Here is a 22135-nt window from a genome sequence, read left to right as displayed (position 1 = left end):
AACTTCTTTACTCCCAACCCGCTTCAACTCCTTATATATAATTTATTCCACTGAGCTAGTTTATTTTATCTCTAGCGTTCGGTTTGCTGTTTGTTCTCCTCTCTACCTCCCCCCTCGTTCTCTGTCAACATCTCCTTCCCTCTTCCCCCCCCCCCCCCTCATAAACCACAATGTATCACCCTGAAGTCCAAGCTCCTTCAAACCATGATTTCTCTCTTTCCATCTCCTTAGCCCTCCTCTTCCTCTCCCTCTGCCCTCCACCTCTCAGTCATAACGTTACCCAGTGCCATCCCATCTGCAAGCATACACATCCGTCAAACAGCTGGTCTCTGGAGTCTCCCAGCCCGGAGTGGCTTTTGTTTCTGTTCCTTGTCAGCGATGAGTCCGATTCAAGAAGCAAAATGAGTCAGTAGTCGCATGTTTATCGAGGCATCTGTGTTAGTAAAGTCACATTAGCGTTGCTCATTCTCAGCAGAAGTAAAAAAGGCGGTTGCTTCATCCATTATTTAACTACTCGACACCCTTGTGTCCTAATCTAGGTTAGAGGCCACCAGAGAGATTTGTCGTTCTCCCTCTCTCTGTTTCTATCTCTCCCATTCTTGTACACACTGATATATATTGCATACGTGCTCCCGTGCTTCAAAGGCAGAACACATAAATTTCTCATGCAGCCCGCCAGTTTGTGTTTCACGGTCACGTGCGGCGGCAGTCGGAGTTCTCTTGAGCATCGCAGGATTTAATTTCACGGGATTTTATTTCTGCTGGCGAAACAGACTGTCGATGTATTTATGGTGCACGCATCACGTGTGCAAGTGCGATTTATTGTGCAGTTTAATTGGACGACGGGATTGTGTAAGCATGTGTGCTTGAACCTCACAGCGGAACTGTTTGTGTACCACTTTCTTTACTGCTCTCCTCCTCCATTGCACCTCCTCAGAAGAGAACATATAGAATCATTTTACAGATTTTTGATAAGTGGGAAGCGATGATGGCATCGAGAGTTGATTTGCCTTTTAGCATCATATCTCATTAAATTAAAGAGAGAAATTTCGATACATTGTTTTGAACTATCAAGAGATTGTGACATTATGTCTGAATGTATAGTTTGTGTTTCTGATGGTGACTTTCTTGCTGTCTCTCCAACTGTTCCTTTCCTCTCCCCTTATCGCCTTTTGTTTTCAACTCTGTCACTTCACCCCCACATTCCTCGTCTTCTCCCCCTTATCTCTCTGGAAAACCCTGAATGAAATGCCCTTACATCTGCAGCATAAAATACCACCTGCCTGCAGGGAAGATGCTCCAAACCAAACGTAAGACAAACAGAGAAATCAATAGAGCACTCTGAGATGGGTCTTAAATCGCAGCCTTGTTTACCTCCATAACCTAGATCGGTAGCACCGCCTCTCCAGTGTGGCCGAGAATTCAACAAACCGTGAGTTCAGTACGCAGCCGTCTTGGTTGACTGAGTTCAGGTGTGTTGAGTGGATGCACGTGTAAATATGTGTGAGAAAAGTCTTATGTAATGCAGACGGGCTACTGATGGCGACGGAGCTCACAGGGGACGACGCTAGATGTAGGTTGAATTTAGGGCACAGACTAAATTGCAGTCTTTCTAAAACAAAAAGCAGATTCTCTTACAGAGCAGTTAGACTCTCATTTGACCGTCACAAGTATATTCTCTACAGGTTATTTGTCCTGTATGGAAGAATTGTTTTCTGTAGATCTAATCTGAGGATTAAGGATTTTGTTTCACTGCGTCCCTTCACTGATCCCTTTTACTTTTTTTGCATCAAATTGCTCTCCTTATCACAGAATCTCAATTTTTCGTGCCTTTAATCATCTCTGTCTCCCCCTCTCCTCCTCCTCTCTCCCTCCTCGTGCAGAGGGGGCATGCAGTGGGTGGGAGCATCCTTTCTAGAGAGGTGTGAAGTGGCAGGTAGCCCCTTCCCTTAAATTAGCAAGCCTTGTTTCTGCCATCGCGGTGATGCTACCTTTGGATTAGCAACAGTAATCCCACAGTGCAAACCCGCTGGACCACAGATTAATAAGGCTGTTTCCCCTGCTAGCACTAATCCCCTGTATTCTGCCAGTTGCAGCTTTATTGCTATGCTTTGGTTGCAGGAGTTATTGACAGTGCAGGCTGAGTGGTGCAGTCGACCACTCTGATACACACCCCCCTGTTGAGAGGAGGCTGAATCGTCCTTGTGTGTTTTAAAACTGCTTTTGGGCACTTTTCCCAGTTTGTGTTTTTGATTAATTTCATTGTGCCGCGTCTGAGCTTTCCCGCAGAGTTGCAGCGTCTGCAGCTTTTCTGGTAAAAAAAAGTCATTGGATTCCTTTAACGTAAATGTAACTCTTCTCATTGCCCTCGCTTAATTTTTTGAGCATCCACGCCACTCAATGCTCCTTATGGTTTTACCTCTTTTAAGATTCGTGCTGTGACGCATGATTGCTGGGGGCAGTGCTGACATATGGCAAATTTGGGACAAAGACTGAGGCGTGTAGGCCAAGTATTTGAAGTGCAAATTTTTTTTCTTCTTTTTTAGCTACTACAGCACTGAAACATTCACAGGGCTGGATTGAGCAAAGGCTGCTTCCTGCTCATTTATATGAAATCCCATATTCTGCAGCCTGATTTCAATTTGAATAATTGGATTTGATGAAACTGCCCCCATCCCGAGCGTTTCAACTTGCTCTTCCATCAATTCAACATCTAATTGTTATTCAGCTTTTTACAAATTCAATAACCCTGCTTGCACTCACTCACTTTGTAGAATGACAAGCAGGCCATTAATCTGGTTATCCACAATTTACCATAGGTCGAAGCGCAAGGTCCTGGGTCGCAAGGAATCTGAGGAGGACAAGTCCCGGGCTGGGAGCAGCCCTCAGTCTCCACCCCTCACTCCGACAGGCGGGTCCCCAGTGATGGTGTCCCCCTTGCCCCGCCCGTCAGGCTCCATCCAGCGCAACCTTCGCAAGTCCTCCACCAGCAGCGACACCTTCAAGGCCCTTCTCCTGAAGAAGGGCAGCCGCTCAGAGACCAGCTTCAGGATGTCGGCCACTGAGATGCTTCGCTCCACTGACCCTCGCTCCCAGAGACCATACTCGGAGTCGGCGTTGGACTCACCTGAGGCCTCGCCTTCCTCCTCGCTGATGGCGCCACACAGCCCCTGTAACTCCCCCGGCCGTGGTAAGAGAGCAACAGATGAGTGGAGCCGCTACGAGGCCTTGGCCCTGTCCTCTCCGACTTCACCATCCTTGTCAATGAGCGGGTTTAGGTACGGGCGCTCACGCACGCCGCCCTCTGCTGCCAGCAGCAAGTACAACGCACGCAACCGGATCCTCAGCAGCCCAATGACAGTGATCTGTGAGCGCGAGGGCGAGCTGGCTGAGAGCGAGTACGGGGACACTGCAGAGAGTCTGTCCACACCCTCTGCTCTGACTCTCCCTCTATTCAATAACTCCAATGGCACTTTATCTGATGGGAGCAGAAGTTAAAACGCAAGGACCGCCCCTTAGATACAAGGAGCTGAACTCACTCGTCATAACCAGGTAAGGGGCAGGAGGAGGAGCCAATAGAAGGCCCTCTAGAGACACCTTCCTGAGCCCCACCCCCTCGGCGTTGCCTCTGAGGCAGTTAAATGTCAGGCGCTGATGTGAGGTCAGAGGTCGCCCCGTCATGGACCAGGCTGAACTTAGTCTGAAGTGGAGAACTGCATCTGCTGCATTAGTTCTATGAATCTCACTCTGTCCTTCGTTTGGTGACTCACCCATTGTGTTCAAAGAATGGTGTTGCTTTTACGCCTGGTGTACTTAGTTTGTTTCCATTTGTTTTTTTTTACTTTTATTTCATTAACATGCAGGAATTCTTTTAGTTTCTTTGAATGACAAGGATAAGATAGTGAACTGAAGGAAGTGAAAAGTCACAAGCTGTAACTTGTGCTGCTACGTAGAGCTAGGCAGTTGGAAAGAGTGGAATGTAGAGGCGTGCTGGACGCTCTCGCCTTGTGAATCTTCTCAGCTTCTGCTTCTCTTCCGTCGTCTCTGGAAGGTGTTTGAGAGCACCACGGTTTGCAAGTGTTGGCTTCAAACAGCCCACAATATTGTGAAGAGAACCCAGAGGAGGCGGTGCAACAAGACAGCTCCACAGTACAACTTCAGCTACGGTTATCGGCAGGGTTTGCTTACTGCTCTTAGGTTCAGAGCTTTCGTTTGCAGAGCTGGTATGTTCAGTGGTCCACAGGAAGTGCAGAGGGCTCAGTGCTGTCACCTAGTGACGGCCAGGAAGTAAACAACTGTAGAGTGTAAAAAGACTCAACCAAAAACAGCAAATGTACTCTATAAAAAAAAAAAAGGCTCATAAAACCTCTGTTAAATGAATTTTAGTTTGTAGATTTTGCATTGTGCATAGATCTTTTTCTTTGTTTGTGACTTAAAAACTATGTTTTAAAGATTGTTTTAATAAACAAAGTGATGTCATGACGTGTTTGGGAGTTAAGTATGAATCTATAAATGTAAAGACGGAGATGAGAGTAGAAGAAAAACTCGTTTTACTGTCTGGGACTTTTAGTGATCATCACGTTGGGCACCAAAGAGCTGAAACAATGACCCGCTGGCCGTTAAACTGGAAGTGAACACAACCTGAGAGTGTGACCGCTTGTCTGGCACCCTGCATACAGCCCAAACCCAAACCTACCACAAGCTTTTTAGGGCTTAAATGATTTCTATAATGCTGTTGACCTTTCTGCTAAGTTGATCCTTTTGCAGTTTTATATGATCCTGTATGTAAATACATAGAGAAAGAAGTTTTAAGTAACATTTTGACTTATTTTCAAAGACTGTACATTTTTAGAGAGCCTGTATTTGCTGGAAGGGGAGTGGTTACCTTTTTTTGTAGATTATTTATTTTCACATAGCGGGGCTGTAAACGGTGTCCCGATCAGAGTCAACCAGCGAGCTGATGGAGGCACAGGGCAGAGTTAGGAGGGCCACATTTACTCCGCTGATGCCACCAGGCCATTTCTTTCATTTAAAGGCGCTTTATAGTGACACACAAATGCAATAATGTTATTATTTATGCGAAAGCCTTCTACTGCCCTTAATCATGCAAAACCCCACGCTGGTGCTCACAGCTGAGTAAATGTGGTCTCCCAAGAGTCATAAACTGAGGTGACGGGCGTGAGACTTAATAACCTCCTAACAGCCATAACACCCTGTGGTTTAATCACCTGTGACCAAAGTGTGTCTCCCAAGCTCACACAACTGAGCACTTTGGGGGCCCGGGCTTGTCTCATGACAGGAAAAAAACGTCTCAGTCGCAGAGGGGGAAAGATGGGAGGACAGAAGAAGTAGTTGGAGTGGAGCTGCTAAGGCTCTTGTGTCTGTCTGTGTAATAAAAAACAAGGTGATATTTAAAGAGCGGGTTTCTGTGTCATTTCTGTGTGTGTGTGTATGTGTGATTCACGGTCATCTGACAGCCCTAGCACCCTAAATCGCAGCCTCATTAGCGCCGTCGCCATGGCACCCATACTCGTCCGTCATCTGGAAAGCTCCAGACATTTACCCCCCCCACACCATCAGTTTTGTCTCCTTCTGGACATCCTATTAGCACACACTGAATCACAGGCTCAGCCCACAATAGACCTTTTTCCGCTGACTGCGGGGCGACTTCCTGCTCGTGGCCCGTGACTGAAACCTCTCCACATTCCCCGCAGGAACTCTCCTTTGCCTTTTCAGCGCCTCGGCATGTCGAGTGTTCGCTCCCCAAGGGCAACAGCAACACTGACCCGCACCTCTCAGTGTTTACAATGAAGTCCCTCCACCCTCTTATATTCATAAGAGTCGCCTTGCTCTCTGACGCTGTGTCCATCTGGCTGTCAGACAGGAATCAATACAAACTCCTCCCCGGCCATAATCACACTATTGACGCCTCAATGCATCCCCTCTCGTTTTATATTCAAGACCCTCGTTGTATGAATTGACGAATGAAACTAAATGACTGTATTGACTTGAACACAGTGGAGAGTCCAGGAACAGAATAGTTACCGCCTGCACTGATCCAACTGTTTCACCTCACTGAGCACGGCCAATGAGATCGATCTGGTGTGTGTGTGTGTGTGTGTGTGAGAGAGAGAGAAATTTCTGCTGAGCTTCTGAACATGATATTGGGAACAATTGTGCCACGAATAAAAAGATTGACTCAGCAGACATGAGCCTGACCACGAGAGAAGGTTAGAGAGGATAAAGGGCGAAGTGAACCGTGGAGAGGGTTTCACCCGGCTGATAAAAAGGTCACGATGATCAGTGTGTGACAGACGACCTGAACTGTACTACAGATCAGAAGCGCAAGCTTCTGGCTGGGATTTAAAGAATCCCATCACAAAATAGAGACGACTAACACAATGAACATGGAGGTAATAAATGATCAGAATCATTTGATTTATTATTAATTAGATCATACATTTTTCATTCTTAAATATTTAGTGGGAAGTAATATCTCCCATGATTCATACATTAGTGCAGTGCTTATGTCATCATTCCCACATTAAGTACCCGTAACACAATTTCTAGTACATGTTCTCTAAATGCGATGATTAATATGAGTTGATGTATAAAAGGATGTAAACTCAGAGTAAAAAAAGCTTGTTAGCTTGATAAGTGGCCTTTGTTATTGTCTATCTCACCAAGCACCACAAATGTTAGTGTGTGTCAAAAGTCATCTTAAAATCACAGACATAACTACACAATCATGAATTCATGAGGGGAATGTTTTTTTGTTTTTTTTAAACTGAGACTTGAGTGATGACGGTATGACAGGTCCAGATTTACAATGACTCAGTCGCTCATCATAATGAGTGCGATAGCGGTGACAGTAAGTGACGTCTGAGATCAGATAAACTGACATTCACCAACATTTTGAGTCAAACTGACTGACAAGAGACAAAACCTGCTGTCTGAGTCTGCAGGAGACCAACAGAGCTAAAAGATGGGTTCACGTTTGTAAATTGAAAGCGTTGTAGGTCGCTGTGTTCATTCCTCTTGTCCAAACTGATCGAAAAAGAGAAAAGTAAGTAAACTGAGCTGCAGTAACACAAAGATGGAGAAAGGTATACGCTTAACTATACTAACTGTTAAAGCCTCAGAATGGTTTTGGCTCAACTTAGAGTGCATTTGTCAATTATTGCTTTGAAACAGACTTGAAAACATGTGAGCCTACACTTTATAATGCACGATAACTTTTTATGTTAAGGTTCAGGTGAAAATAAAGTGTTTACCTTTAAAAATAACTGAGCAAATTTTCAACAAGTCATTCATTAAGAAACAGGCACTTGTGGTTTTTGTCAAGATGCACCAGATGACAGAAACGTTTCCTGACTACATGGCTCCACCTGCTGGTAATATTGTCCCACTGTATCCAGTCTTTCACCACGGTTTATGTGTTTATGATGACCTGTTAGAGCTGTAATCATGTGTTTGGTCTCTTTGGCAAGACTTTCAGTAAAGTATAATTCAGTAACCTTTTATCAAACAAAATAAAGCAAAAGAAGACAGTAAGACATGGATAAATGGATATAAAAATCTTGATGGACAGTATTTTTTCCTTCTTTCTTCTATAATAGAAATGATTTTGATTACCTTTTGACTGTGCTGAGTGTTATCAAACGATCGTGTCATTTTATTCCTTATTAACTGGGACTAATTGACAGTTCTAGTGGGCGACCTTTAAACTTGCTACTCCTGCTCTTGCTCCTTCTTGAGGACCCAGACCTCGTTCCTGCGGTTCATGAGTTTGAAGGGACTGTCGTACCCGGCTGCGTAGAACGGCTTGTCGACGTATTGGACTCCGTCTCTCTGCAGGCTCTCCATTAGTTTCAGGAGCTCCTCACGCTTCAGGTTCTCATTGGAAAAACCACCAAATGTCCTGAAAGAAGGAACAAGGGGATAGAAGACTAAGTTCTGCATATCAGGGATTTGAAGTCTTCATTTTAGCAGCTCTTTTTTTTTTTTGTGGCGTGTGCAACCAGGTGGGAATATTTAGTAAAAAAAAGAAAGAACAAAAGCATAAATAATTGTGCCTTGGCTGTACTCTACCTGACATAAGCTGTGAACTCCTTCCTGTTCTCCAAAAACACCTCCGGGTCGCTCGGCTCCGGCGGATTGTCCTGATGCTCCTCTGGGACGTAGAAGGACACAGTAAACTGAGACTCACATGCCGGGCCGGCTCCAGGGTCCACGCGGCACGTCACAGGAGCCGTCATCTCCACTTTCACCTCTGAGGAAATAAAATCATTCACTTTCAATAATATGAATGATTTCATAAACACAAACAGCACACACGTGACGGGCGTAAAAACGTGAAAAGAAGTGAGATGAATTTAGCAAGAAAGGAGAAAGTGAGGTTGATGAATGGTCTGACACAAAAGATGCACAGATATTACATTTGCTAAACAAACCCTCAGTTGCCAGCTGGTGGATCTGAACTTCAGTAAATAATGAAAGCTGAGCAGATGGTAGACATAGAACTACAATGTGTGGCAGATGTAGAGGATTAAACAGCAGCTTTACACATCGCACTCTCCTTACAATGCAGACCGCAGTAGTCAACAGCACAAACAATATGCTGTACGCTCTCATACATAATGCGGGTGTAAACTGCTGAGTAAGACAAAAGCAGCAGTGCTGTTACAAACTGTTGAGCAAGAACTAAAGTTCACTTTTTTTATTGACTCTTGCATTTATTCATTGACTCCCTTGTCTTCATGCCAAAGTTATCCAGAACTTCATTTTGCAACATTTCGACATTATTAACCTGACCGCTTGCTGATTAATCACATTTAATTTCATTTATTTATTCATAGTTTACGGCTTGTATCAAGTTTATTTACTACACCATGAATACAAGACATTTCAGCACCTCGTTGACAAAAGAAAGTTATATCAGACTGTACCGGTTTGGTTTTCACCATACATACGCTACATCCATTTGGCATTTTAGGAACAAAACGGATGAAACTCACTGTTGTGATTGTTGCCTTGAATGTAGCTGAAGAGCTTGCGGAAGCCAGTGTTCATGGCTTCATCCCACTGCATCCCACTCAGAGTGGTGCTCACCCAGTTAGTGGCATGGTAAGTGCGAATCTCATAGTCTTGGTCCTGCTAAAACATGCACACATGCACACGCTCAGTATAAATTAATCCGTTGATTATTTTATCAATTAACCGTTTACATAATTTTCTGTGAAGTGATCAGGAATTTTGTCTATATTGCCAACGTGGTCGTCTTTACTTACATTACTGAATTTGCGCGGCCCTTACAAAAATCATGACCACAGTATTTAGGAAAGTCATATATTGTAATAGTTCTTACAGCAAATGGTGACATCAGTGTACATGGGTCACATATCTCATAATATTAAGATATGGTCACAAACATTGTGAGGAGCGATACAATACTCCTTTTGGTTATCCCACTACCAGTATAACAATCTAACAGGACACTGATTACGGTGAGTTCTACAAATGCCTTTTATGTTCGACACTCAGTCCAAACGACACTAAATTTAAAGTGAAGCACAATAAAGTAGAGCTGTAAAGTCTCAAAGTGAGGAAGCTGGAACCACCAAATGCTTTTAATGACAAAAAAAACCTTGAAGAATGCTTCAGATCAAAGTGACTTTTAACAAGTCAAAGCCCCATAATATGCCATTATGATGATGTAAAAGAGATGTAAAAGAAATTCACACATTCGAGGGGGTGGAATTGTTAAAAGTCAGAGTTATACTGTAAAAAAAATGAAATAAACTCACTTCTGTTAGTCAAATGGCACTGTGACAAACAGAACAACCAACATCAGGCCAAAGGTTTACTGTCCTTTTTATACGAGCCAATCTGGAAGACATCTACCTTTTTGTCCCCTTCTGTGTATTTGGGGCTCTGCAGTCCAGATGAGAACAGAGCTCGTCCCAAGGTTTTCATCATGACTGGGGTGAAGTATGATCCAAAATGTCTGTTTAAGAAAAATATCAACAAAATTGAGGACGTTTTCCAACCAATACTCAGTATGAATCGCAAGGCATTATAACACCAAATGAAGGTTATATATATATAACCTGCTAGTCATGAGACTAGTTATGTATTCCAATGCATCTTTGTTTATAAAACAGCAGAAATACAGGTAATAATTCAGAATCGGCTCTGTCATTCTTCAACACTTTGGTTGAAACAATGCAATCGCCTTTTAAAGTGTAAGACCACCGAATACAGACAGAAGGAAACACATAGTTAAAGTTACCTGTCAAGGTACGCTTGTGTAAGCCTGTCGTTAAGGTGTGGAGCACGAGTGTGCGTTTGTTTTCATACGATCGCTTCGTGTTACATAAACCGGAAATACGATGGGCTGAGCGAGTACAACTTCACAATAAGAGCTCAGATCTTTAACGTCAACGGTCACTGAGGGAGAAAAGTTCAATTTGGCCACAATTTCAAATTAGTTTGGGTGTGTTCGAGTTCCCCAGGAGTCGCTACAAAATGGTGCAGGAAGTCAGCGATTGGAACAGAAGTTAAACCAAAACCAGAAAACAACTTGTTTTATTGTTGTATCCCGAGTAGTGACAAAGGACAACATGTTCTAAAGCGCTGTCCGCTGCCGCCTGACTGTATTTCAGTATGTTAGTGCTCTGCCTGGCTGGACTCTGCTCATCGTGACCTACATGCGTTGGTGTACCACATCACAAGTTAACAGTGTGTAGTGTATTACACTGAATATTTGACTCATTGAAAGTACCGAAAGCATTTGCAATTTGGACAGAACTATAGATATTTTTGACAAACTATACTATGACTTTTTAAGTCATTCTAAACTTACATACTATATTATGCCTTTTTAATGACTTGTTTGTCTGATATCCTTGTTCATATTGGGAAACTACTTGAACATTACTTTGGGAATTTGAACCACTGAAAAACACTATAAAATAGGTCCTATATTATTATGTAATCTTGTGGCCCACATGGTGTATTTTAGTAAATAAAGTATTAATGTAATTACTAGTACCTGACATACAGAAATCCGGGGGTAGTATTCCAGTGTATGAGAACAGTTTCATCACTCAGATTAAAGTCCAAATCAAATTTGACCAGGCAGTTGAAAGGTATTTCTGGGAAGAACATCTCCCATTTATTTACTACATTATAATTATTTACATCATAAGGATTGATAGCCAACTTTACAAGAAAAAAATAAGTACTTTGCAGTATGTAAGAAAAACACAGTCCAGATGATATGAGGCACAATCACATAGAGGAGTAAAAACAACCTAAAACCTAGCAGGACACCTTCAGAACACACACACACCCACGTGTGATAGATAATGAGTGGAGAAACAAATGCTACACCAGTAACTGATATGAATGTTGAAGCGATGCTGGGGGAAAGTCAGAACATGAATAACGTGTTTGTTGTATTTAGGCTTCAGCTACAGTTTCACAGGAGCACCGGCAAGTTGTGAGACACGGAGCAAATGCATCCTGGTCTCTGTGGAGATGAGCAGCGGTAGAGCAAAGCAAGCGAGGCTGTGTTGACAGATATGGATGCATAGTTTTAAGATTTGTCACTCTATCTAGCATTGTCCAAATCGCAGATGCATCTCTGTCGTCATTGCTAACTTGATGTAGACGCACGCGCACATGCGTGGAACTGTACAGGGGACATGCACTCAAATGAAGAGACGATGGCAGCAGCTTTTTGTCGCCGTATTGTTCTGAGGCGAGTCCTATTCATTACAATCCTTAGAGCCACGGTGGGCAGTGGAAAAAAAGCAGAAAGACAAAGTGGTTTATCAAAATGTCCGTCGCTTACACAGAGTCCAAATGCCACCACTGGAAAGAGCAGCAAACACTTTATCCCGTGAGCTCTACAAGTCCAGTTACAACCTGGCAATAATTTCTTTAAGCGACATAATATAGAGGAACAAGAAGGCAGTGGTTATGAAACAGATTACTAATTGATATTTAAGTGGACAAAAAAAAACAGGGATTAATAAAAGCTGCACTTTTATGACAGTCCTGATCTATGTATTGGTAGCTTTATTTATTAGGCAGTATTTTATGAATCCCTCTTTCACTAAATATCAATTAATGCACTGTATGATAACCTTTTCTGAGTCTCTAAATCCTCCATGATTTAGTGCACGAGGTTGTAGCTGATGGAAGCGCTGGGGCTCTGGGAGCATTTCAGTGCTGGTAGTTCTGGTGGACGAAGGACAAAACATCGTCTTTGGACAGTTTCTCCGTGTCCATCCGTGTCTGAGAATCATGAACGATCACCCCCTCCACCCAGGCCCAGAAGAGCCGCTCGGAGTGGCAAACACTGAGGACGAAGACAAAGAACGGATACATTTCAGTCATAATATCATCAAAGCTGCTATTACATACATACTCGTATAACATTTTAGATTCAATCGATTTAATCAGAAATGAATCAATTCAATATGTGCAGAGAAAACGCTACATACTTGAAGGGGGCGGCAGCGTTGGGTGGCATTTCATAGGTGGAGTCCTTGGTGGTCTTATTATAGAAGAACTTCATCTTAGAGTTTTTACTGTAGGCCATCGTCCACGGCTCTGAGGGATAGAGAGGGAGGAGACGGAGACATTTCTAATTGAAACGTGAGTCATTTACGTGCTTTGACATGGTTAAAACAAATTCCAAGTTGAAAGAAAATGTAAGTGCCGCTGATTGACGAACAAATACGCACCGTTGACGGTCTTAATGATGTAGAGGCCGGTGGGGAGGAAGTGTCGGTCATCTCTGCCGGTGTAGGACAGACGTGGGACTCCTCCGGAACTCTTCGTCACCTTCATCTCTAACCTGGAAGAGTAACAGAAGAACAAACAGTAGAAAATCAAACATTAAGTAAATGATTGTTTAAAACGTGGCCTGTTATTTTATAGATGATGTCACCTATTGCTTGTCTTTTCATACCTGACAAAGATTTTCTCCATTTCTTCCAACCTGTAAACCTCCTTCACTCTGTTTGGGAAAAGACAGATGTTACATTGAAGATCTCCTCCAGACATTACAAAGCAGCATTCAAAGTGGTTGAATTCATTCAAATGAATACCTGATCGGGTTCATGTCTGGTCTGCTGGGTTTGGCTACCGCCTTCACAAACTTCTCAGCCATCTGGATCCTGGACATTCAACGGGCATTATTTACTAAAACCGGTATTAAAAGTACATTGTACTGCAACACATGTCAATATATTTATAAATATCTACGTATTTATGCTTTACAGTGAGATGATTTTGCAGTAAATTAATAAAAGCTGAGGAATCAGTGATTACGGTGACGTTGTCCTACCGCTGGTTGAAGTGCTGCTCTCTTACATCAGTGCCATTCAGTATTAGTGCATCCATTACGTGAACCGCGTTGATTCTGCGCTGAGCTTTGCCCTGAGGACCAAATAAACTGTATTTATTCATGTAAAAGCATAACCACGAGCAGCAAACAAAACTAGCTGATTCAGGTGTATTTCTAACGGGAGAGACTGATTTAAAAAAAAAAAAAAAAAGCACGACGCACAACAAAAGTACACGTCGTCTCATGAGAACAATTATCATTTCAGAATGAAAAGAAATGGAGCCAAGCTTGAAGTTATTGGCTCACTCATTTCATCCATTTCCCTCCTCTCACCTCGCCTTTCAGCTCTTGGACAATCTCCACACTTAGAAGTGTATCTCTTGGCAGCTCCAGCTTGAAATTCTCCAGTTTCCTCCAGCGCAAAGGCATCTTCCCATCCCATAGGTATATCTGAGACTTCTGCCAAGCCAAGGAGGAAGGGAGAGAACCAATGGAAGACATGAAAACAGCTTCAATCACAGGCTACCGTCTAAATAAATAATAAATAAAAAACATTAGGGGTGAATAGACTGAGGAAAGCGATAGAACATAGCTGGATTTTGGGCGTCTCATTACTGTGTGTGATAATGCATACAGGATAGGAGCGTCTATTTAATTCCAAATATGGAAAATCTTGAAAAAAATGAGGATTGTGCAAGTTGTGTGCAAAGTTCAAGACCTTCATTTGGTGTGTTGTGCCTCTTACAGACTCACCCCCAGCGCTAGAAGGAAGGTCTGCTCTCCACCTCCCACAATGCATCTGTGGTCCATGATGTGACGCAACTTCTCGAGTGTAGTGGAGTTGAGAGTGGTGAGCTTGTACTGGAACGAGTCCACATCTGAGTTCTGAAGTGGTAAAGCAGAAAGACAGATATGGAGACACAGTTAACTCTTCAAGTGTTTCCCATTACTGGAATTTAAGAAGACAGAAATACACAATACATGTTTTAAAAATCACTCAAATGTACTGTTAAGGATTTTGTTTTTTTATTTTATTTTCATTTATTAACAAATGGAATTCTTTGACAGCACAGATTTGTTAGAATTGTATTATTCCCAGCAGGGTTTCTTAAACCTCAGATTTATTAACTAACCTTAATCAGTTCGTAGAATTTGGACTTTGGGTCTGAGGAAGCAGGAGTGACTCTGGCCTTGTCTGGGACCTGGGAATAAACATACAGTATAACAGAGAATAAAACTGCTTCATCTAGTAAACTCTATTCAGTACATGTATCACAGTTTCTCCACTCACCCCCCACAGTTTCAGACACTCCTTTCTAATGTCTGCTTGCTTCGGCTCTGAAAGGGTTCTAGGAGAAACAACCGTCACTCAGTCAGTTGCATACATAAACACCATCACTCGCGGCTCTACGCAAGTGATGCGCAATAGCGATCTATGCACATGAACAATTGAAGAAAGAGGTTACTCACGGCTCTATGACAAAGGCGTGGATCTTAGCCAAGGCCTTGATCTGGACTACACAGAGGCTGCGGCAGTGAGAGGTAATTACATTTCTTTTAGTCACTCAGTTTGCAATATTATGACTATTACTGAATGAATATTGTGTGTCTTTACCTTTCATTGGAGTTGACTATGTACTGGTAGAAGTCGGTGTCTTCCTTGATGATGCTCAGAGGCACCACCTCCATAACGTCGCTGTCCGTGTTCTTCAGCTGGTTCAGTTTCAGGTTGATTCTGAACATGTAGTCCTTGACGGCTTCTGAACCGGGCTTCAGACTACGACACACTACGTACCTGCGGGTGTGAGCGGGAAGAGTTTAACGGATGCAAGCATTTACTCTGTTCTTACGTCTAAATCCAAAATTGGATGACTTACACTAATTGAAACGCTACACAGTCAACTTTCCTGCCTAAACCTAAAAGTGAAGAAACCAAATCTGAGAGCAAATATAAAAGTTTCTGCTACTTAAACTGATCTATTACCCGTTTCAGGCTTTGATTCGTCTTTAATTGGATAACTTCTTTACAACAACAAAAAACGGGCCCAGATGAGATGATTTATGTCAGAGAACATGCAGATTACGCACGTTAAAAGGGTTTTTACTATCGTGTGTATATATACATACACTTAAAATACAATAGCCCGACATAAGTAACCGAATCCACACCGATCTTCTTGCACATACTGCAGGCATTCACACACAGACTCAGCCCCACCTCTCAGAGTTGGCCGGCCTGCTGGTGACGGGCTTGAAGAGACAGATCCTGTCGAAGCAGAGGTAGAGCAGGTAGACCAAACCCACGCTGAACGGAGTGAAGAGGTCAAAGGTCTTACAGACAAAGTTACCACCTTGAGGAGACAAACAGGCACGATCAACTACCAAAAGGGGAAATGTGCCACCTCTAACGTGGAAGTCCAATCAGTGTTAATGGTAATTGTAGTCGATTAAAGCAATAAATTCCTCTTTGTATGAAATATTGACAGTTATTCCTGCATCCAGCACTGTCATTTGACAAGACAGTGACGTAGTTGGAGGCCAGGAAGAACTACAGGATATTTCAGCTTGGATTTCTAATCTACACCTTTAGAAGTTGTTAAATTAAAAATGTCTCCACCTCTGGGTGGCCAGCAGGCGTGCTCCAGATGCCGCCAACAAATAGAACTTCCCTGTTCTCTTCGCTTGCATTGCAAACTAGCTACGTTTCCAACCGCAAAAATGGCATCCATTGGTGTGAGTGCAGAGGATGTTTTGGACGAGGATACATTTCACCGTGTTTTGGATATTATCCGTATTTATTTAATCCCGATTATACGTCCAAAGAAATGCAGCGGGGAGAGGCCGAGGCCGCGACTGCATTAGCTGTGCAAGAGGATATGGCAGGCAGGGAGCCTCCAGGCGTCAGAAGATTGCGTGCAATGCATCCTGGTACATGTAGGCACTGCCGGCACGGCTTTGCAAGGAGGAGAACTCAGCTTTCTTGGTCAGTATAGCATGCACAGAGGAATGAATTACTTCAATTCACCAATTTAACCAACAACAATGTTTGGACATCCACATAACAGCTGGACGTGTGCACACAAAAAAATGAAATGAGTACCATAACATGAATATGATGAAGATATATCACAGTTTTTTAGGAAATTTAGAAACACCAGATGTCCAGTTTAAAATATGAGCCGTGGATGATCAGGTGACTGTGCATGTGCATGAATGGATGATTCATGCACATGCACACATTTACCTGTTCTGAGTGAAGAAAGGGCAGTGAGCATCTGACAGAGCAGCAGCTGTTTGGTCAGGATCTCCTGCAGGTTTTCCTGGCCTTCCACAGAAATGCCCTAACAAAGAAAGTCATCAAACCAAAAGGGATCAAATTACTTTAAAAAAAAAAAAAACTTTAGATGCGTTGATGCAGAGCAGTGGCTACAAATATATTCCACAGTTACAAACATGTGAAATAATCTCACCCCATCTGCCATGAGGACGTGCAGCCCTCTTCCTTCTGTACTCTCCAGGACAAAGTTTCGGAAGGCCGTAATGTTTTCTGGCCGAGTGATGTCTCCATCGCCGTCCACCCCTCCCTCACCTGGGGACGCACAAAAGGGTCAGGCTTTCACTGAATCATTCATCCACCGAGACGTGACCAGTTTCTCTTCTCCTGCACTGGACGTACCGTAGTAAGGCTGAAACACCTCACTCGGCGCCGCAAAGAAATCTTCCAGTTTGAAGTCAGAGGGTCCTTTCAGCGTCATGCCGAACCCCTTGGCGTGCCAACGCCTCCTCCACAGTATGTACTCCGAGAAGCCTCCGGGCCCCGCGCACACGTCTCCGAAGTACAGCAGTTCCCCCTCGCGGTCCTTCGTCAGAGGTTTCTACGTAATGAAAGAGGTTTGTCTCACCATCTGTTTATAATGAGCCTGTGTGAACGTTCAGCGCGACACATATCAGCTGCTAACTTTAAACCAACTCACCCCTTGTGAGTCCTTTGGGTTGGTGAAAATTTGGTCGAAGCAATGGTCGATGTTGGACATTTTCATTGCTGCTCTGAATACAGAAAGAACATAACACAGCGTGTCATGGTGTTTAAAGGGTTGACACGTGACATGGCGCTCTACAACACTGTCGTTAACCATCTAAAGACTGACCTGTTGAGGAAAATACCTCCTCTGATCGTCTCGTAAGGGTTGGAGCGTGTCCGTGCTCTCCTCATCTCCTCGCCCTCCAGGTTATCAAATACTGTCTGAACATCAAACAGACACAGCGGTTCACGCAAAGCACAGACCATCGACATCCTCACTCAGCACAATGCAGTGATAGACATGTAGAACAAAGGGGATGCCAGTCATTTTAAAAAAAGCACACAAAGATGTCATGAACGCATCTTTGAGTGTATTATGCAGATTCATGTGCAGAGAGCATATTGACCATCTTTCTGTGCCTTGAGGAGTTATTATCTGTGCATCATTTAATCAATCGAAGCATTTAACCCAACACATGTACCGTTCACACTAAATGAAGTAGCTGTATGTGTAAAATACAAAAAGGGAGTAAAATGACAATGATATAACTCACCTTGCACCGTAGTAGAGTGTGTAGAAGGTCTTCAGTGCAAAACTCTGTCTCATCCTCAATCTTAAGTTTTCTCTGTAAGCAGTCAAAATAAGACTTCAAAAACAAAATGTGTACGTTTGAGGCAAACCAGTGTGCCGGGGTGAACATCGTGTATGGGAACTTTTCTACGTGAGTGTCTTGAGTGTTTGTATTCACCCCTCCTAGTTTCATCCAGTCCCTCAGCTCAACTGCATCTGGCGTCTCTGTGGTGCATTCTGGGAACCAGTCTACCTTCTGCAAGGCACTGGGCTGGACAGACCAACAGAAAAAAGAAGCAAACAAAGGAGGGGGGGGGACAATAGAGATGAGAAACAGATAGCGTAGACAAAAATTGGTCTGAGTGTTCTCTCTACTCATTCTCAAACTCTCCCTGACTTAAAGTTTGCATTATTGAAGATTAGGTTTCTTGCTTCTAAGAGCTTTCATAAAAGAGATTTTATCTCCCAATCTAGTCGACATTTTTTATTTTTAACTGAATGCTGGCTCTCAGCCTCTGACTCAGCAACACTTATTGTTGACTATAGCTTGTTGTGTACTGCTAGGAATGTACCCGAGAACGTAGGGTGACCAGCAACCATCTTTTCTGGCTTGTTCATCTGCACCGAATGCATTTTTGGAGACTTCTCAAGCTTTGAATATCTAGCCATTGTTAATAGGACTCAACAACACATTCTTACACGAACCAAAAATTTACTCCGAAAGCACAATTCTAACTTTTTATCTGAATAATCATTTGCTCTTGTAAAATATGATGAGAGTCTCTGGGTGATTTTAACTTGTATAAATGACTCGTCAGACTCTAGAGCAGTGGAATGTATGGACCGTGTTACTAGTCTAGACTTTATACAAGATGTGAAATACAGTGGACCGTCTTATAACAAAGGGTATTCATTTGACAGTTCCCAGTTTCTGATCACTCCTGGGTCGTTTTTAATGTTTTTAGGAAGTACAAATGTGCACTTCCTGCTGCTAGGACAGCATATTTCTCTCACCTGATTATCATTAACAAAAATAATCAACGGTTATTGTGTGAGGAACTCTTTAAATAGAGACTGAAAACCTTTATTCACTTTACTACAGCCTGTCCTAAAACGTAGTCGCGTCGATCACCCTTTTAACATCTTTTATGTGGTTGTTTTTATACAGTATATTACTTATTTGCTTTTTTGTGTGCTGTCCCTTGTATTCATCACACCCCTAGCCATTCTTTTTATTGGAAAGTGCATTTGTACCATGCTGAATGGTGATTCTGCACTTTTAATAAAACCGATAAGATTGATTTTTTATAGTTTAATTATAAATATTTCACATCATTTACAGAAAACATCACATGCTTATTATTTGCTTCTGTGTACCTCTGGTTCATCGCGCCAGTCCACATTGAGCTCCCCCTGAAAGCCCTGCATTGTGAGACCGAGACCCCTTCTCCCTCGCTGGTTAGACGCCGCCACAATCTCTTTGCGTCCCTGGCCAAACTTCCCGAGACCTTCACCCTCACGGAAGCCCATCTTGGCCTAAATGTACAAAATGTAGGAGAGATAAAGGGAGTTAAGAAAAGACAATGGAAAACTCAGTTTCTTCTGAATACTAAATAAACTAAAAATGACCTAATCTAAGAAGCTTATATGTACAAAGCAATATACACTCCGAGTTAAATATCTAGTGTTATTTAGGGTTTCAATATATTACCATGAGTTTCTGTGACACACTGTTGTACATAGAGAAATCGGAGGAGGCCTGTGTGGGGTCAGGGTCTTGGGGGTCAGGGTCTTGGAGGTCAGGGTCTTGGGGGTCAGGGTCTTGGTCATCAAAGGATGATATGGAGGGCATGGAAAATCCTGGTCTCTGATCCTCCTGGTCACTGAGGGAATCATTTTGGCTGGAGTCTAGAAAGGAAAAGAATAGACAGACACACAGGTACAAGCCATTCAAATAGACAGCAGCAGGCAGAGACACCAACGTAAACAAACAAAATATTTTGCTGAACTGCATTCTAAAATGAGACACAACCACAGCCTCATGGTCTCGCTCTGGGATTTGAACATACTAAGGACTAAATAGTTTTTTGAGGTGGCAAATCATAGCTCTGCTGACAGAACTCGGGTTAATATATCTACCTTGTCTGGATAATTGCGACTCTTCATCTGAGCTGCTGTCATGACAAGGCCTCTTCGTCCCCTGCAGTACTGTCGACGCTTCTTCAGCTCTTCTCTTCATCGTGGCTAAAACAGAGCAGAATAGACAATAAGAATCAGATACTCTGTATGATGGATGAGGTGCACATATATATATATATATATATATATATTTAAACATGAAATGGAACAGAGCAGCAGAAGCTCACTCCATGTACACGTCAAGAAAACAACAAAGGCGGACTAAAACACAACAACAAGTGTGACAATAACACATGTAAATTAAATTTAAAATAAAAAAAAAACACAACAGCAAGTGTGACAATAACACATGTATGCAGCAAAAAGCATTGTGACAGACAGTGCCGAAGCTTAAACAATTAACTGATTAATGGATACCGCATGCATTTGACATTTACTGAACAAACAAATAACATGTTTTAAGTATGAAAACAAATGTTTAGAGCTGTAATGTCTGCCTGGTGCACGGCTAGCGATGCATATGCACTGAGTTGCATACTTTCTTACGTATGAATGCCCATTATACAGTATTTAAGTATGTATTAAGAAATACAGGAAACACTGATCATCAGTCATGTCAACAGTGACCACCACAACAGTGGATCATGCCACCAACTGTCTGCTCTGAACTCATGTTTGGTTTAAATCGAGTAGAACTTGCTTTGTTCTTTGCTGCTGGGTTTGAAAAAAGGAATTTGAGGAAATCATGAGGAATCACAAGGCACGCACAATCCAAACCATGTATGTTAAGGTCTTTGGTGAAATCAGATGTAACGTAGGTAAAAGCAGCACTTCCATCGAACATGTATTTTATCAACAAGTCTCGCTTGGTTATCTTGGGACGTCTAGCTCGTTAGCGCCTTCCGTGTACTAACATTACATTCCCAAAAAGGCGTCAACTGTGGCTAGTCCACGTTACATACAACACAAGCGATGCCTTGATCCTCCACGTTGCCAGAACTTGACAATTATAATGTTACTATCTGAGAATAAATGTCCTGCAAATACGAAGTTACCTCTGTGGTTATGTTGTAGTTAGCAGCAGTCAGCTATCAAAGTTTGTTAAAGTCGGCCCATGCCTCTCTCCAAGATGTACTATTGCAGGAAAACAACACAGCTAAAGTAAACAGACTTGTCTGGTTGGTGTCAGTGTGGGTGTTCTCGGTGTTTTCTGTGAAACGAAACTGCGCAGCTGTAGCAGCTTTAGCTGTTAGCTAGCTAAATTAGCCAGCTAGTTTCTAGCAGCTCAAACGAAAAACTCACTTCTGTGGCCACACAGCAGCGACAAAACGTTAGTTCCGCATGTATGTCGAGCTTTCCCCGTTGGATTTGTATTTGCATGGAAACATTTGTTATAAATACACGGTCTTTTGAAGTTTAAACATTAGCCCGCGTTCTGCTTTTACAGATTTCAGGGGTCCTTCCTTTTTTGATGACACGCAGTGATGACGCGCATGATGTACCATCTGTCTAAACAAGTGCCTGTGTGTTTTTGTTGTTATTACTTTATTTGTTTTATTTATTAAATTCATTAAATACAATTTGTGACCGCCGCTTTTATTACTTTTTGTATAGAATTGTATTTAATGTAACATACAATGATAATTTCTTTATATTGTTGATTAAATGCTGAAATAAAGAGGAAATGTATATGAAAGAGAACTAACTTCATGGTTGATCTTAGTGATATGACACTGTTGCACACAAGTGACTACAAAAATGATGTTGACTACTTACACAATAACAACGCAGGGCCTCCACTGTTTGTCACAGTTTGGGACCCCAGGGGCTTCTCTAGTTGAGTAGTATTTAATCCGATTTATTTTGCTGTTGGTTAAAAATAAGAGAAAGGGATTTCATTCAAAAATCTTTTTTTCCTGTGTAAACATTTTTATGCAGTCCCCAAAAAGTTGTAAAAGATAACCCCGCCTACTGAAAGTTTAGAGTGAATCTGCCTGTCATCACAGTTAAACTGACCTGGATAAGTAAGCTACCAAGTACCAAG

The 22135-nt window shown here is 42.5% G+C and overlaps 3 protein-coding genes across 20 annotated transcripts in view; 1 reads left to right on the top strand and 2 right to left on the bottom strand.

Moving 5' to 3' along the window:
* nhsl1b (NHS-like 1b) overlaps window positions 1–5416 on the top strand; it is a 99448-nt gene extending 94032 nt beyond the window's left edge. For 6 of the 16 annotated variants that reach the window (XM_031870382.1, XM_031870381.1, XM_031870389.1 and 3 more), the window contains 2 exons: window positions 1388–1432; window positions 2820–5416. In XM_031870382.1, the coding sequence (XP_031726242.1) occupies window positions 1388–1432; window positions 2820–3498 (724 nt within the window). In that variant the 3' untranslated portion in view covers window positions 3499–5416. The other 10 variants (XM_031870385.1, XM_031870396.1, XM_031870395.1 and 7 more) reach the window with 8 other exon arrangements.
* Window positions 5417–6406: 990 nt separating this feature from the next.
* hebp2 (heme binding protein 2) lies at window positions 6407–10363 on the bottom strand. Of its 2 annotated transcripts, none has more exons than XM_031870400.1 (5): window positions 10292–10363; window positions 9904–10006; window positions 9018–9156; window positions 8092–8272; window positions 6407–7921 (listed from the first exon to the last, which is right to left on the bottom strand). In XM_031870400.1, exons 2-5 carry the CDS (start codon window positions 9976–9978, stop codon window positions 7732–7734), a joined length of 585 nt encoding a protein of 194 aa, XP_031726260.1. In that variant the 5' UTR covers window positions 9979–10006; window positions 10292–10363; the 3' UTR covers window positions 6407–7731. The 2 variants fall into 2 exon arrangements, with proteins under 2 accessions (XP_031726260.1, XP_031726261.1); XM_031870401.1 differs by having other exon boundaries at window positions 9018–9153.
* Window positions 10364–11143: 780 nt separating this feature from the next.
* Window positions 11144–21556, bottom strand: cmtr1 (cap methyltransferase 1). Of its 2 annotated transcripts, none has more exons than XM_031870397.1 (24): window positions 21394–21556; window positions 20092–20196; window positions 19664–19860; window positions 19330–19488; window positions 18131–18223; window positions 17936–18007; window positions 17509–17603; window positions 17335–17407; window positions 17037–17235; window positions 16831–16949; window positions 16605–16701; window positions 15579–15711; window positions 14976–15155; window positions 14831–14887; window positions 14652–14709; window positions 14494–14562; window positions 14114–14245; window positions 13694–13819; window positions 13361–13452; window positions 13122–13190; window positions 12983–13030; window positions 12756–12868; window positions 12513–12621; window positions 11144–12367 (listed from the first exon to the last, which is right to left on the bottom strand). In XM_031870397.1, exons 2-24 carry the CDS (start codon window positions 20189–20191, stop codon window positions 12232–12234), a joined length of 2526 nt encoding a protein of 841 aa, XP_031726257.1. In that variant the 5' UTR covers window positions 20192–20196; window positions 21394–21556; the 3' UTR covers window positions 11144–12231. The 2 variants fall into 2 exon arrangements, with proteins under 2 accessions (XP_031726257.1, XP_031726259.1); XM_031870399.1 differs by lacking the exon at window positions 21394–21556 and adding an exon at window positions 21147–21375.
* Window positions 21557–22135: the final 579 nt, after the last annotated feature.

This window comes from Anarrhichthys ocellatus, unplaced genomic scaffold (genome assembly GCF_004355925.1).
Source record: "Anarrhichthys ocellatus isolate YVR2014 unplaced genomic scaffold, GSC_Weel_1.0 scaffold52, whole genome shotgun sequence".
Classification (NCBI taxonomy): domain Eukaryota; kingdom Metazoa; phylum Chordata; class Actinopteri; order Perciformes; family Anarhichadidae; genus Anarrhichthys; species Anarrhichthys ocellatus.
This window is presented reverse-complemented; position numbering and strand designations above follow the sequence as displayed.